At 41.9% G+C, this 16,335-nt stretch overlaps 1 protein-coding gene and 1 long non-coding RNA gene across 8 annotated transcripts in view; both read left to right on the top strand.

The window, feature by feature from the left end:
• The first annotated feature begins 2,250 nt into the window (after window positions 1-2,250).
• On the top strand, window positions 2,251-4,091 carry LOC137859195 (uncharacterized). Its single transcript, XR_011098188.1, has 3 exons — window positions 2,251-2,455; window positions 3,232-3,494; window positions 3,605-4,091. It is a non-coding gene; the product is annotated as an uncharacterized lncRNA (long non-coding RNA).
• A 1,435-nt stretch (window positions 4,092-5,526) lies between these two features.
• OGDHL (oxoglutarate dehydrogenase L) overlaps window positions 5,527-16,335 on the top strand; it is a 57,059-nt gene continuing 46,250 nt past the window's right edge. The window contains exons 1-5 of one of the 7 annotated variants that reach the window (XM_068687954.1): window positions 5,611-5,665; window positions 7,091-7,284; window positions 7,473-7,583; window positions 9,354-9,588; window positions 15,198-15,377. In XM_068687954.1, coding sequence (XP_068544055.1) covers window positions 9,382-9,588; window positions 15,198-15,377 — 387 coding nt within the window. In that variant the 5' untranslated portion in view covers window positions 5,611-5,665; window positions 7,091-7,284; window positions 7,473-7,583; window positions 9,354-9,381. The other 6 variants (XM_068687950.1, XM_068687952.1, XM_068687955.1 and 3 more) reach the window with 6 other exon arrangements.

Consider the following 16,335-nt stretch of genomic DNA (forward strand, 5'->3'; position numbering starts at 1 on the left):
TTGTGGCAATGATCCGATAGAACTATGACTTCAGAAGTTAAATCCAGCTTCAAATCCTGATCCCTCGTAATACTCAGCCAGTGCTTTATTGAATGGTGTGCATGTGATGTTTAGATCACAATGACCAGATCTGTTGTTTCAAAATAAAAGATAATGCCAGGTATTCACTGCTGCTTTAGTATTTCTTCAGGGTTGAGACAAAATACGAGTAACTGGTGGCCAAAGTACCATACTGTCATGTTTAGTAGTTTGTATCTTAGGTATTTCCAAAAATGAATATGCCCAGGTGGGGGAGATTATCTAAGGTCGTCTGGGTGAGAGAATGAGACAGAAGGTCAGGGACCTGAGCTGCTCTGTTAGGGTTCAGGTGATACAGGTTGTACGTTTTTGTTACAAAGGTAAAACAGAGAAGTGCCACAAAATTTGACCTCCCAGATGAGACCCATGTGTGTTTTGGCCCGTGTTTGGGAAGGTGCTAACTCCGTCTGAAAGGCTTTGTTTACACAAAATGCTTGCTTCCTCTCTTTGTGCTCTGGTCTGCTGGCCACGTTGCCACTCGGCTCTTCAGTGGTGTCTCGCCGATGAGCTCAGCCGTGGCCTGCAAGGCTCACCCTGTCTGCACGAGGGATCGTAATTCAGTCTCCACCTCGCTCCGTCTAAGCCTCTGTCGCACGCGGAGCGCCCGTGGTGACAGTGTGTGCCAGCTATTCTTAGCGGTTTTAGAGCATTGAGTGAACTGTCAGCTTCAGACTCATTTACGTAAGACTTGGGCTAATCACAGTCCCCAAAGTGACACGCAATCCTTGCTACTCAGAGCTAGATCCTTCTCTTGCTACAACGTGCAGCGGTGGTAATGAGTGAGGCTCATGATTTGTTGGCTGGATTGAGTATGAAATGACAGGTAGGATTTATCTCTCACTTTCCAAATATCTTTACAGAGTTCTCTATTTTTTTCTTTAATTGGCTTCAGTGACAGCCTTCCACAAACAGCGTGCAAGTCCATGGGAGCGGGTGTTATGCCGGAAAGGTCCTCTGCTCTTTTAAGGCAATGTCTGTAATTGCCTTTGACTGACATGCAACAGGATAAAAATAGGGATAAAAATCCAAACCTAACATCATTATGATCTAAATCTCATCTCACTGTGGCTTCTGCTTTTCACTTGATGGTTTTCTTCTTCATGTAGCGTACTGTGCGATCAAGGTGATATTATGATTAATCAGCCCAGGATTTCACAAACGCACTCAAAATGCTTTAAAATAGAGCTGTAGCAGCACCGCTCTCACCTTAGTAAAACAAACACCCTAAAGGCGCCCTTTGTTTGCTGGCCTGGCAAGAAAACTAGAGAAACAAAAACTTACAGTGTTAGATCCAGAGCACCACAGCTGCCTCATGTTAAGAAGTGTTGATATGATTCAGTGAGCTCAGCATCCAGATGAAGATTTGTAAAATGGGAGGACACGTAATGTGAAAGCCTGAGCAGTACAGCAATTTAGTTTGCAAGGAATTTAGAGCAAATTGAGAACAACTTACGTTGAGCTAATAAAATAAGCACAAAACAACATGTTGGGGGCAAGCTTTGGCTGAGCTGTTGCATTTTTCCAATAACACCACCATTATTTTTTCTGAAAATCCATCCAGTGATATGGCGGCTGCTAATGGATTTGCAGGCCAGGTGAAACACGAACTGTGAGCTCATCTTGATGACTGAGATTCTCAGACTATTTCCTACTCCTACAAGGAGTACTTTCCTACTTTCCTACTTTCCTACAAGAAGAACAACTTTACAGTAAAATACAGGCAACAAAGATTAAAGGAAGCGCAAAGCTGCTTCAGTTATAGATAAGAAATTCTAATATGGTCTAGCTGCTTCCAGCATTGTGAAATTTTCCTAATGGTGGCCATTTAGAAACAAAGAAATTATTGTTACTCTGGATGTGATAGATTTGATGTTTACAGCCCACCCTTGAGCCCTTGGATATTTTACATTAACACTTTTGATAACGGTCCCTTTGGGTCAGGCAACAGGGGAGAAGGGGTTGGGGGCTGCAAGAGGAAAGTGTTAGAAAGAAATTACGAAGTTTTAACTGTACAACAGGTTTGAAGAGCAGCTTCAAAGGATTCCATTAAAAAAAACAACAAACAAAAAAAACAACAGATATGGTGCCAGAACAGAAGTAAACAGAAAAGGCTGTATAGTTACTGGAGAATAACTCGGTAGGAACAGTGCATCTAAGAGAACTCAGGCTTTGAGGCACAACATGGTGTTGATTAGTGCAAATAAACCTCTTCAAGAATCACCTTTCAGCAATTACAATCAGACACTACCACTGTGGCTTCAAAAGCTTCATTAGCAAACCTACTCCCAGTGAGAGCTGCAAACCTCAGATACCCTAGAAGTTTTAACTGATGGTGAAGTGTCTTGCCTTATTTATTTTCTTCCAAATTAAAGAAGAGGTAAGATAATTACACATTCCCTCATCAGGTTAAATAGCATTAAAAATCAAAATAGATCCTCCTGAAGAAAACACAGCCAGTGGTATAGAATGAAAGATGAGGATAATTCTTCCATTGCTGATGTCAGGGTACCTTAGAGTTTTATTTTCACCTAAAAGGACAATCTGAAAAAAATGTGGTGTGTTTTAGATGTAGCTAAAATAAAGTTATCAAGAATAAATACTTTTTTTTTTTTTTTTTTTTTTTTTTTTTTTTTTGTGAGGAGTCTCTAATGAAACACCTACAAATATTGAAAACAATTTTCTAGCAATTTTCTCCTAACCCATTGTTAAAATAGAAAAACTAGCATTTCAAATTCTTTCTGAGTTAAGGAAACAGCAGTTAGCACTGCTTCGCTTGTCATCAACATACCAAATGCTGGCAGGCTTTTTTGCAGTGCCAGTATTGATTCACTTCCACAGTTAGTGGGAAGACACTTTGTTGCTTCCCTTGTTAACTTCCCAATAAAATACTAGGATAAGTTTAGTGCTCTGTGTAATTTCAACAAGAATTCATTATCTGGAAGCTAAATGTTGTATGCCGGTGTTCTTCCCTAGCCTACCCCTCTTGCTGCTTTGTATGTGCTTCCTGGATATAATAAAGTCACGTATCAGAAAAATAATTACAGCAAAGGGTTGTTGTTACTGTATTTGTAGTGGGTTAATCTACTAGCAAACACTTGTGAAAGCCAGACAGAAGTTATGTTTTAATGATTTTCATTTGGCTTTATTGCCTAGTTTATCTCTCTCAAATGGATCCACGGATCCATAAGCAGGTTCCTACAGTGTGATTCTACCTATGAATATGTTTGAAGAACGAGAACAAACTTGAAAACAACCTGTTGGCCAGAATCGGTTGAGAAGCTTCTTCCAGTTACCTTCATCTTCAGGAAAGCATTCTGTACTTCTAAGGCACTGTTCCATCCAGGGCAATATAGCCTGAAAACTTAGAATGAAGAAAAATTGAAAATGAGACAGGTGCTATCCATCTAAAACTACAGGTAAGAGTCTAACTGTTGACCAAATCATAACTGCATGCTTAACCTTAGACTTGCCATGACTTCTGCTGTGAAATTGGTATGAAACACAGATGCTTCTGTCATGCCTGCAGGAACTTTGGAGGCCAGACTGGGCAACCTCCTGCTCAAAGCAGGGTCAACACTGGAGTCGGACCAGGGCTTTGTCCAGTCTTGCCTCAAAACCTCCAACAATGGAGCATCTACCATGTCCCTGGGTCCCTGTTCCGCTGACAAAAAGCAAGATAAAAGAGACTGGGAGAAAGCACTGGTGCATTAGGGGCATGGATTCACGTGTTGACTTCGTAGTAGTAGCAAGCGGAATGTGCTGAACCTGGCTGTGCACCTGCTGCAGATAAGAAGCAGGGAAGGGTGTTCACTGGAACTCCTTTGAGCCAACTACTGCAAGCATCACAGGATATGCACTGCTTGTATTGTTAGGCTCAAAGTGAACACTTGCCTTAGCATTTCCCATGTGCCTTGCTTTAAGAGACGGTACTCTAGATGCGAACCTATGAATACGTTTTTAGATTTAATGTGTAATAAATACATTGGGAAATAAAGTAAAATGGAGTTTCTAGACTTGGCCTATGAGAACTTCTGGTAAGCATCATCTCTAGTGGAATTGCATTACCAGTAACAACTAAGAGTTGCCAAAAATATACAAATACATCTATCTCAGGAGGGGAAGCTGTTAATGAGATTGTCCTTCTATGAGTAATCCTGTATCCAGACCACCTCCTATGAGATTACCCTTTGAAGAAACAAGCCTACTGAGAAGTCATGCTGTGTTATTGAGAGAGTTGTGTGAAGCAATTAACCATAGGAACCGCAATGCTGATTGCAAATATCTGCTGATCCGGCAAGGATACTGATGTACCAGAACCAAGCAAGGACAGAGGACCGTGTTACAGTCATGAGATGCTATACAGTAGAAAAAATGATAGGTCACATCAAGCCCCTTGCTGTTTAGGAGAACCAAAGGGCAACGCAGTGTATTTCCAAAACCAGTTTGGTTCTGGATTTGTTAAAGTGTGCTTTGTTTTTTTTTTGGTTTCTTAAAGCAGGTTGCTTCTAGTCTTGTTAACTCATGCCTGAGTTAAGTAAATGAAGTAAATGAAGATATAATCAGGCAGTGTGTTTTTCGACACAATATCCAGTTTTTACATCCAACTTCCATTCCAGAGGCACCATTGCAACTATCCTCTGTTACATATTTGTCAGAGAAGTGCAAAACTTCTCTGACATACAAACATCAGTTCAGTACAGAGCTGGCATCAGATCCTTAGCGCAGCAGGAGCTGATGGGACAGGCACTGGCAGTTGAGTGGGAGTGAGAGGAGAGAAATAAATAGTTCTGACAAGCACTGGGACACTTGGGATTTGCTCCAAAGCACGGTAACACAGTGAGAATTTTGCTGTTTCAAGCGTGCATATTCCCACTGTGTGAAGCATTTAAAAAAAAAAAAAAGTTGTGGAAAAGGGGAAAGGCTACAGGGAACACAATAAACACTTAAACCCTACAGAAAATCTTGGTGTCCGCCCAGCCCTGCGTGCCCTGCTCAGCCAGATGTGACACACGGGTTTCCCTCCGAGGTGGAGGGAAGGCCTGCTTGTCCTCACCATAATTTTTAGTTGAATTCACGTTCAGTCAGCATACCGTGATTGCTCTGAAGATGGCTTCTGCCTGCTCCTAATGAGGCTGGCGCCCAATTAGCAGCTGTAGCGCCCAGCGCTGTGCCACCCCTTGCCAGGGGGCTCAGCCAGCACCTGGCCAGCCGGGGGCAGCGCCTCTCCCTTCGCAGGGCTGCTCTGAGCCCGCAGCACTGAGGCCGTGCCGCAGAGCACCGTGAGGCTGAGGGGGGCGGCTCGGAGCCTGCGAAAAAGCGGCACTACAAAGCGCTGAACGCGACCGAGGCGCCAGGGCTGCGGGGCGCGGCCCCAACATGGCGGCGGGGGCGCCGCGCTGAGGGGCCGCGGGGTCCGGGCTGAGGGGAGGCGGGAGAGGGGGAGGGGGCGTGGCCTGCGCGAGGCGGCCCCGCCCCGCCGCGACCTCCGTGCGCGCGCGGCTCACGTGACGCAGGTAACGGTCCCCGCCCGGCCCCGCCCTCCCCTCCCCTCCCCTCCCTCAGCGCGGCCCGGGCCCGGCCCGGCCAGGTCGGTCCGCGGCGGGGCGGGGCGGGGCGGGGCGGGGGGCGCCGGGGCCGGGAGCTGCGGCCGGGCGGGGGGCGGCGCGGGGGTGCCGGGGGGGCGGTCTGTGCTCCGGTGGGAGCGCGGTTAAACGGTGGTCGGGCCCGAGGGGCTGAGGTGGGCGGAGAGAAACCCAGGCACCAGCCCGGTGCCGCGCCCTGCAGCACCGAGCCGGCAGCAGCCTGGGTGGTGTCAGGAGCCGTGTGGCGGCAGGGCTAGGGGGTGATCTCCCCTGTACTCGGCTCTGGTGAGGCCGCACCTCGAGTACTGTGTTCAGTTTTGGGCCCCTCGCTACAAGAAGGACATCGAGGTGCTCGAGCGGGTCCAGAGAAGGGCGACGAAGCTGGAACAAGGTCTAGAGCACGAGTCTGCTGAGGAGTGGCTGAGGGAGCTGGGCTTGTTCAGCCTGGAGAAGAGGAGGCTCAGGGGAGACCTTTTTGCTCTCTACAGATAGATACCTTAAAGGAGGGCTGTCCCAGCGTGGAGATTGGTTTCCTCCCAAGCAATGTGTGATAGGACAAGAGGCAACGGCCTCAAGCTGCACCAGGGGAGGTTTAGGTTGGGTAACAGGAAAAATTTCTTCACAGAAAGGTCTGTGCAGCACTGAGAAAGGCTGCCCAGGTGGCTGAGTCACCATCCTTGGAGGTATTCAAAAGACGTGTGGGTGTGGTACTTAGGGATGCGGCTTAGTGATAGACTTGGCAGCGCAAGGTTAACAGTTGTACTTGGTGATCGTGGAGGCTTTTTCCAACCTAAATGGTTCTGTGGTTCTATGAACGCGTAGCCTGTAAGCGTCCTCCCGTTCAATTTTATGGATGCAGAGCTGTGCACCTTTATACAGTGTGGTGCCATGGCTGAAATGAAAAGCACTTAGCGTGTGGAGTTATATATTCCTGAAGCACCTTTATTTGATAAAACTATTCCATGCCCCTTGGTGATCTGTTGCAGTTTTTGGAGATGCTTCCAAAAGATACTAGCCTTTGCAACATATTTAATGTGATCTTGAAAAAAGCTGGACAAACACTTTGTTATCAGATTTGTTTTCTTTTTCGTGTGCTTCTGCACCCTCCAGAAACCTATCTAGAACAATTCCCACAACTGTCTATGACATTGGGTCACATCCAGACTTGAGGGTGCCAGGGTGAAAGCTAGCTCATATTGTGAGACACACGTCCAGTACTGCAGAACAGCTGTAGAGATTTTCACCTGCTTAGGGCTTTCATTTACTTCCAACATGGTAAAGGGGCTTTGGTGCGTTAAATATCAGGTGTTTGTTCTGCTTCATTGCTTCTTTCTTATTTATTAGATCTCTGGTAGAGGTTTAATTAATATCTTCCTTTAGGTTGTTTCTTGCTCAGCTTGATGTCTTGCCAATCACTGTTTTCATTTCAGGGGTTGATTTAGGAAGCGTAGCAGAGTGAACGATTCTACCTATTTCTGCTTTCTGCCTGCTGTCCTGTGTACTGATTTTTGACCGACAGTCTGAAGGCTGAGTAGGCTGGAATGGTCTGTGATCATGCTGGTGGTCTCCAGTTCGATTAGCTGCTGACAGCTGCGCTAAACAGCAGTGTGTGCAAGAGGAGGAAGTAAGAAAAAGTCAGTTTCGTTGAGTGAAATGAATCCGTAGTTGAAATCTGACTGGAATTACACGATTGTCAGCTTTGTCCTTTTTATTTTCATATCTGCGTATAAACTGAGTCTTTAATTTTCCATCAGATGGGAATAGTGTCTGTGATAACAGTTTTCTTCACCTGTGATCTTTGTATCTTCACAGGAATGATGTAGTGCGTATCTGCTCTTGTAGGCGACGTGTTCAGTAGTTATAACTCGAAGTATCGTTCTGACCCCATTTCAGAATTCAGATGGAATTTGGAGGAAGTGACTGGTACACTTACAAGCTCTTTGTTTCTAGTATATATTATGTCATATGCGTAATTTGCATCCATTTTCAAATCTCCTAAATTCTTACTTTCCTATACATTTTTCACTGAGTGCTAGAAAGATCTACACATCTGCCAGGCAAGCGTTTTAGCACAAAGGAATGTGAAATTACATGTGCTTGAGAAGTTTGTCACTGTAGTATGATAAGGAACAAATCTGCACCCCCTGAGGTATGTGTGCAGATGTTTGGTGGCAGACGGTGGGATTCACATGGGATAAGATCTGCGCAGTAAGAATCTAGCAGAATGGGCTAGATTGGGCTAGAATCTGGCAGAATGGGCACAGGTACAGAGGCCGTGTGACATCTCAGTTCTTACTGTTAGAGCACATTGCAATGCTACTAAGTTGTGTGAAATTATGTCATGTCTCTAGTGGCTTTAGTGCAATTATGTCTTAGAGAGAATGATGTATGTAGACAATATATTTTTAAGTCTGTTGCCCCAGTTGCTATGAGCTGTTGCAGGCCTTATTCTGGTTTCAAACCAGTGCTGATGGTATTTATCTCTCCCTGTGGTTGACTAGGAGCCCTAATCATAGGCAACGTGTTGGGACAGGAGGAAGTCAATGTTGTAATAAACTTTAGATCTGTAAAATGGGAAATGACAAGTGAATACAGGTAGACAGGAAATAATGCTGATGTGTAGAGGATTCAGCATACTAGTAGTCTAACCCTTGCCAGTTGGCTGAAAACACCAAGCGGAGAGAGAAGAGCACGTGGTTTTGAGGTGGTTTTTGCTCCTTTGTTTAAAGGAGGGTTGCATACTGCTTTATATGATTTTGGTGATACTTCCTTGGGGAATAATTTCCAGGTATCTGGGCACCATGGAGAATGTGAAAAGAATAATTTCTTTTCACATTACTGTTATTCTTCTGCAATTTTAGCATCTTCAGCGTTAGGAGTAGACTATTTTTGGTCTGTCAGTAAGCTATGTGTGTTCTTTTTATTCTCAAGAGAAGCTTTGATTCCCTTTGCTAGTCAGCATTTCCAAGATTCACACCCTTTTTTTCTTTTAATTGTGTTCCAAGTTATAAGGGAATCTGCTTTTTTGTTAAAAAGTTGCTAAGAGGTCATTAAAAGGATGGGTTAAATGTTGTGAGTTAGGAGAGAAAATGAAACTGAGCCTTATCTTAAGGTAACACCAATTCATGTCAATATGAAGGCTTAACTAGCACTCATTATTGGTAGTATTTAATTATTTTGTTAGCATCATTGCATGTGGCCTAACTTTATGGCAGCAGGCTTTTTTCAGCCACTGTATTTGTGATTGGAACTGTTTGTTGAAGCAACCTCAGTTTGGCTTCCTAAAAGGTCACATCTTTTTTCAGCTGCGCAACAGCAGCTGCAGTTGCCAGGAGCTCCGGAGAAGTCAATGATTAGCAGGGCCGTTTGTTCGCAGGGAACCTGGGCTCCGGGGGCACGCAGCACGAGCGGTGTCGTGATTGCCTTAGAAATCAGGCTGATGTGATCGCTTACAGGACCTGTGAGGTGAACTGCTTTGCATGGGGACAGCCAGCAGCAGGTCCACTGCATTTCATGTAGCTCAGCCATCGGCCATGGAATGGCCTCTCTCCTGAGGATAAATAACTTCCTGCCTAGGCCTGAGATCTGTTGAAGAGCACTCTAGCCATAAACTTCAGCTTTCACCGTGAGACTGAATGCCTCTGAAATTCATTTGCTGTTTTTCCAATTTTTTTTTTTGTGTCTTATTAATAGGCTTGGATCTTCTGTCAAATAAACAACCATGAGTCATCTGAAGTTGTTTGCGGCTACGGTGAAGTGGCATGGCATTAAACTTCTGCGAAAGCAAGATATAGCCAGAAGGGTGTTTTTACATGACCAACGGTATGTTTCATCAGGAACCTCAGAACCGTTCCTGAGTGGGAGTAATTCGAATTATGTGGAGGAAATGTATTATGCGTGGCTTGAAAACCCCAAAAGTGTACATAAGGTAAGTCTAAAACTTAAGTGTAAATGATGCTATTAGGTTAAGAGTGGAATTGATTTTCCTGTTTTTAACTTGTGTTATAAAAAGTCCAGAAAGAAAGTCTTGTGCAAAATGAAAACTGTGAAACTAATTTCCTACATATTGATTGTTCCAAGATGTGATATTGCAGTAAAAAAAAAAAGTAAAGAGGAGCCATGGGTATGGTGACCTCAGCTGAAAGAATGAGAAGTCCACACTAGACTCAGAAACTTTCAGCATTCTTCCATGGAAAGGCTGTTGAAGCAGATAGATAAGTAATTAACGATATCCTGAAGAAGATCCAAGAAGTAAAATACTTTTAATTTATTTTTTTTTTCATAATGGGGTTATATCAGTGCATATGTTATAAAAAAAAAAAAAAAAAAGGCATATGTTGGTACTTCTAAACTGTCTTAAGTGAACTGTACAACCATCTTCTTAGCTAACTGCAAGTTGTAACCTTAAAACTGAATCTGAAATTGTCAAAAAAGCCTTCTTAAGTATCTTGAGAAGTGAATTCTTCTGTCTCTCTCCAGGCTACTTCAGTGGTTTGCATTTTTTTTGGCGATGTTATTGCTAAATTCCTATCTTAAGGGCAAAACATATGGAGTTGTTTATTTGTTTAACAAGCTTTCTGCTGACAAGCAAGGCTCTCTTATGGTGATACATGTATATTAACTTAGGTGGTTGATGAGAAGTCTGATCAATTCTGAAACAGATGAGCCATTTTCTGTAGAAGCATTGTGAATTGTGCCCAAAATGTTTTGCCAAATTGGTTGTGTGTTTCCTTATTCTTGAGGCACGTATATCAAAATGTCACTTAGAATTTGTTGCTCTAAGTCTGATAATCTGTCTAGAGAGTGAGGAAGTGACTCATGTTCAGGAGAAAAAAGGGAACCAAAAGTAGCAGTTTGGAAACTTTTTTTCTGGATGCTGTGTATGATCTTAGCTCTGTTGGGAGGTGGCAAACCCAGCAGCGACTCTGAAGACAAGGTAGTACATTGTGTGAATGCATAGATTTAATTTGAGATGCCCTCACCAGCTATTGGTGTTCCACATTGATTTTAGCCTTTGTCTTGTGAGCGCGCTGGATAAACTCACACACAAATGCTGTGCAGGGTGATTATCTCCGTTTTAGGTTGCATCAGCTTGTGTCAGCTCCCTGTCCCTTAGGAGGAAGGACCATGCTTGTTCAGACCCCTTGCAGCAGAGCACCTTCTGCAGCGGCGAGGTTCCCCTGGCATTGCGAGGCTGAGCCGAGCCCTGCCGGAGCTGCCCATGGTGCTGAAGGGCTCGGCCCTCCTCAAGCGCCTCGCGTTAAGGAGCAGGTCCTGGGAGCCCAGCAGCTCACTTTTCTCATGCTTAGGGATGGGTGGAAGTGCTAAAATCCCACCAAAAGGCTGGGGGTCTTGCGTCACCTCATCCCAAAGGTGGCAGTTTGTAAGCTGAACAGCAACTGATAAATTCTTGGGAACAAACAGACAGATGTGCTGGTGGAATAGGTTGTGGCCTAGGGAGTGGATCCCTACTGATTCAGGATGCATTTTAAAAATGTGTGAATTCTTTTCCAGGTTTAGTGTGCGTAAGGTAATTACAGCAGTAATGAATTGAAGTAAAGTCACTGTTTGACAGGTTTTTGAGGCTTAAAAGGATAAGATTGATGGGTACCATCAATGCCTTTACAGCTATTCTTCCTTAAATAATTGTTTATTTGTTTGTTTTTTTTCAGTTGGGTGGGGGAGGAGAACAGTGTTTTGACCACCTTTTTTTTTCTTACTTTGTTTCATCAGTAAAATTAATTTTAAATTTTTTGAAAACCGCAGTATTTCATCAGGTAAAAACTAAGTTATCCACCCCCCAAATTTTTGTTGACAGAAATTGTTTAATTTGGCCTTTACAAAGAAAAAAAAAAAGGTGAAAATATTGAGAACTGCAGTCACTCTCTTTTCTTAAAAATAAGGAAAATGTGTGCTGTAGCTGTATGACACTAGTTGAGGTTGTCGTTTTGTCATTCTGCTATGGAAAGCAGTGGAGGTGTTGGAAAATAATGTCAGAGACACCAGCAGCTTTTTTGGTGTTTGTTATGGTTATCATTAATAATTTGGATCTCTCTGCAGGCCACTCATATTTCATTGTTCTGTCCAGTGTGTCCTGCATCGCTCAGAGATCCAGTTTGTGCTAGGCCTTTAGACATTACTTTTTCTTTCCTCTTTTTCCTCATGAATATCTCCTTATCAGTGGGGATGTACCTCCTTGTTGTTAATGAGATGAAAAAGCTTTATTTTTTTCTGGGCTTTTAAAATGACGCTCTATCCATTTTTACTTAGAAACTGCAATTAATCAAGGCTACTCAAATTATTCCCCTCTCAGAAGAATTGATTAGGCATGTCTTCCCATGTATGCTTACTTAAAGCTACTGTTTGAAATACGGCTATCACATGGAAATAACCACATTCAGTGCTACTATTGGCGCTTTTCTTAAGAATGTCTCCTTTCTTTATATACCATGGTTGTATGTCTAGGATATACATTTATTTCCATAGGAGCTTTTATTCCTCGTGTAAATCAGTTCCTGGTGACTTCCTGCTCTTCCTTGCCTTTTGAATTTTCCTATTCTTAAAGCAGCTAAAACAACAATCAGAATAAAATGATGTGGGCTTTGAGAAAGGCATCATCATTTCTGCTTGAATTGTGGCGTCAGGGCCATAGATCATAAGGGAGAAGCTTGACAAGGCTCAGTTATTACTATCACAAGATTAATTACAAAACTGCGTGGTTGGATATTGAGTACATAATGGCTACCATTTTATCCTGTATGCAGCCGCTCTACCATGAGTGTGTAATCACTTCCTTGTTGTATGTACTTGGGGAAAAAAGGTGGGCTTTTTTGGTTTGATTTTTTTTTTTGAATGATGCAGTGATGCTCACTGTGTGTCTTCTAAGGCTTTGTGATCTTCAGTGCAGTTGGTAAGTATTACAATGTCACTAGAAAAAAAAATCATCAAGATAACTAATATGTTGCTTGTTACACTAAATGTAACGTTTTTTATTATATGAGTAGAATAGTGCCACTTAATCACTTGAATTATATTAATTGGGAAATTAAAATCGTGGCTAACTACAACAGAGTTTTGTTGACAGAAAAAAAAAAAAACACAATCAGGGCAATGTATCATGTATCACTACATTTTTTTTTTTTCTCACAGAAGTGTTTTTCTATTATAAGCCCCCTCTACCATTTTTTAAAGAACATGACTAATTTAGTTGAGAAGCTCTAGGTTTGCTGTGAGACCAAGTTTGTCTTCTGGCTGTTCAGTCACTTGGTAAATGCTGTTGCCAAAGACTGACATTGATACACAAGACTTGAAGACTATAATCTGGTATCAATCTTGAAAGACACTGCAGAAATTTTTAAAGGCTTTGATGGATGTGTGTCTAGAAAAAACTAATTTTCTGTAGCCAAATGATGTATTTTCCCTCCCCTCTGATTAAATGTCAAGCCGGCTCAACTAATCAATAAGTTCAAAAATGCAATAAGAAGAAATAGTGTGGGTTCCTTCTGTCCCGGCTGGCTGCGTCTTCAGGTGTAAACACTTGAAGGTATTTCTTTGTATTTGTGAGTTTGCGTGAAGAAAGGGTCCTCTGCATGTTCTTGAACGGGTAGCCTGTTGGGCAAGTCTCCCTGGGTTTTAGTTAGCGACTGTCTCAGTAGACCACTTGTTTAATATTCCTTTTTTTTTTTTTTTTTGTGGGACTGCGCTGTGATAACTTTTAAATCTGAATGAGAAGGTTTTTTTTTTTTGTTTGTTTGTTTTTAATATTATGATCATCCTTGCATGCGTGTATATGAGGGTTCGAAAAGTTGAGGAAGGAACCTTAAGATAACCAAAACATATTTCTTAGTAAAACTTTTGCATGAATACCAAATGTCAGATTTGTCACAGTTCAAAATGTGTGTTTGGAACCTATTAATTTAATGAAAGTTAATAACCGTGTATTGCCAAAGTAATTCCTGCAGTTTAAGTAGTCTTATTTGTAACACAAAGGTCTTGTGTCTGCTTACCGCAGTCTTGGGGCTGCAAACTCCCAGATGAGGTGCTGTATAGGCATGGAGTAAAAATATGGTTCTTAACAGACAGTAAGAGGGAATACCAGGGGCAATACGTTTACGCTAACAGTCTTGTAGGCCACTTATGGCATGTTCTGTAAATTCAGTCGTCTAATCTGTGGTTGGTGATGTGTCAAGTGAAGAAGAAAATATGAAATAAGCGTAAGTGATAAGGGGTGAAGAATGAACTCTTCATTCATATGTCTGGAACTGACCACCAGCACGTTCTGCCTTGATTTGCCAAGGCATATAAAATTAGGCTGTGTTTAGATCAAGTCTGAATAAAAGAAGTGTGATTAATTACATATGTTTAGCGTATTTGTAGCAATGCAGCTTAATGACAAACCAAAAGAGGTGTCTTTTAAAGAGATTTTCTCTGGCATTGGACACATGTTCCTGATGAAATTCTTGCATACAGGTTGTGTCCCCCCAGCTTCTACAACCTAAGCTTGGAAGATTGGGTGAGGCTTTGCCGTTGTAGGCTGGCCCCCTCGTAGTGTTCCTGAATGCCTTGAAGCTTGTAGGAATTTCTGTAAGAAGACTATTTATTAATGAAAATAAAATTTTATAAATACTTTTCTGTTGTGTAATTAGTATTACATTACAGAATACACAAAGGAATCAAAACAATGAGTATTTTAGGTGGCTTGTGTAAAAGTATAGAAGGGAAGGATTTTCTGCTTGTTGTAATTCAGTTTCTGTAATGTGTATTCTCCTGAAGTTAGGACCTGCAACTGAAACCAGGGCCATAATTTCTTTTGTAGTAAGGTATCCTGAGCTAGTCAGGGGAGCATTGTAGACCGCAAGCCTCCCTCAGCACAGCTGTAATTGCTTTTCAACAGTTTTTTCAAGAAAGGCCCTTACGGACAGATTTGGAGTTAGCATATTCATTGAGTATCTTGAAGTATCGTGAATTCTTTTAAGTATCATTACAGGAATGGATTAATTTCATTTATTAGGGTTTTCAGTTTTATAGGCCTGATAGCTCTTTACCAGCCAGCGAACTTATTATACCCATTACTGGTTGATTGAATAAACATATCAGTTAAAAAGAGCTGTGTGAATGAATAATGTACCAAGATGATTTGCTGGAGAGCAAAATGTGCTGGAGAGTTTTCCACTGAACAAGCTCAGTGTAAGAGATCAGACAAAAAAGTTTGTGTGTAAATAAAAATATGCAGTTGCTACAGAGGTGTGGAGCGTATCATGTGTAGGAGCTGGACTCCATGATCCTTGTGGGTGTCTTCCAGCTCGGGATATTCTCTTCTGTTTTATGCCATTGCTTATGATGTTACAGAGACAGTCAGGACATACAGACCTTTCATCTTGCGTTGAATTTATGCTCTCCTGTTGCTGGCTATTAGTCATGCTTAATACTGTAATGTAGTGAGGTATGATTTCCAGCTTGAAGCTGATGCATTTGATGGAAACTTTATTTGAAGTAATAAGTTTTCTTCCTTCCTTTCTCCTCTGTACACATGTCCAGTCCTGGGATTTGTTTTTCCGCAATGCTAATGCTGGCCAAGCATACGATCCCCATCTACCAGATCAGTTGGAAAGAAAGGCATCATTTCTTCAGAGCCATGGCCTGGCCCAGACACCAAGTAAAGCTGAAAAACTTGTTGAAGATCATCTTGCTGTGCAGTCATTGATACGAGCATACCAAGTAAGTGTACTTTGGGCTGGAGGTGGGAGGTTCTCTCCTTGGCAAACAACATTTTTCTTTCTTTTAAGGTTCTTGTTTGTCCTCTGATCTTAATTTCTGTCTGTTAGGACTTTTTTTTTTTTCTTTCTGACTTAGTAAGACACTTGACTGAGTTGGAATGCTAAGTAGTAATTTTCCTTCATATGAAGAGAATTGTCCTGGATGTGATGGTACTAATGGATGTCCTGATGCGTGCAATGAAATAAGAACTTTTCCCACTCTTCAGCTGCAAACCTTTTAATGATCCAAATCTCTCCTCACCTCTGGGGAAGCTGTTACAGGTCTAAATGCTTCAGTCTTTCTGTACAACAGGAGGAAATGTGCTTTCCTTCTCATAGTATGAATTTTGAGGTTTTTGACTTGAGCAGGATTATAAGTAAAAAGAGAGAGAAATAGTGATGAATTAAACAGAGATTGAATTTTGGGAGGCTGAAAGTACTGAGTTTGGGTCAGCTTTGATAATTTTTCCTAGAAAAGATATTCATCAAAACTGACTGTTTCACACAGATTTTTTTTTTTAACCCTTTTCCTAAATTAAGAAATTAAGTGTAATTTCATTTTTTCTTCTAAAAGGAAAAGGATTTTGGAAGTGCTACAGTGGTTTTGGTTAGATGTTTTCTAAATGTAAAACAAGATTAAGCATTTTTATTTGGACTTGTGTTTAATATCTTAAATTCAATAAGGGCTTGAAAACAGTGTGAAACAAACAAATAAGCAAAACCCCAAACCTAGAGATGTGTGTTGAGCAGAATATTCCAGTTTGATTTTTAAATGTATTTTTGTTGCCTTTTTTCTTTAAATAAAATAAATTTGTAACTTCTAGAGAAGTTAGTTACAGTTTGGCTTGAACAGATCTGTTCTTCTCAACACTACGAATTTTATCTCCTGCTTCCTATGATGGAGGAACAGAAAATGAATG

Source organism: Anas acuta, chromosome 7 (assembly GCF_963932015.1).
Source record: "Anas acuta chromosome 7, bAnaAcu1.1, whole genome shotgun sequence".
NCBI classification, from domain to species: Eukaryota; Metazoa; Chordata; class Aves; order Anseriformes; family Anatidae; genus Anas; species Anas acuta.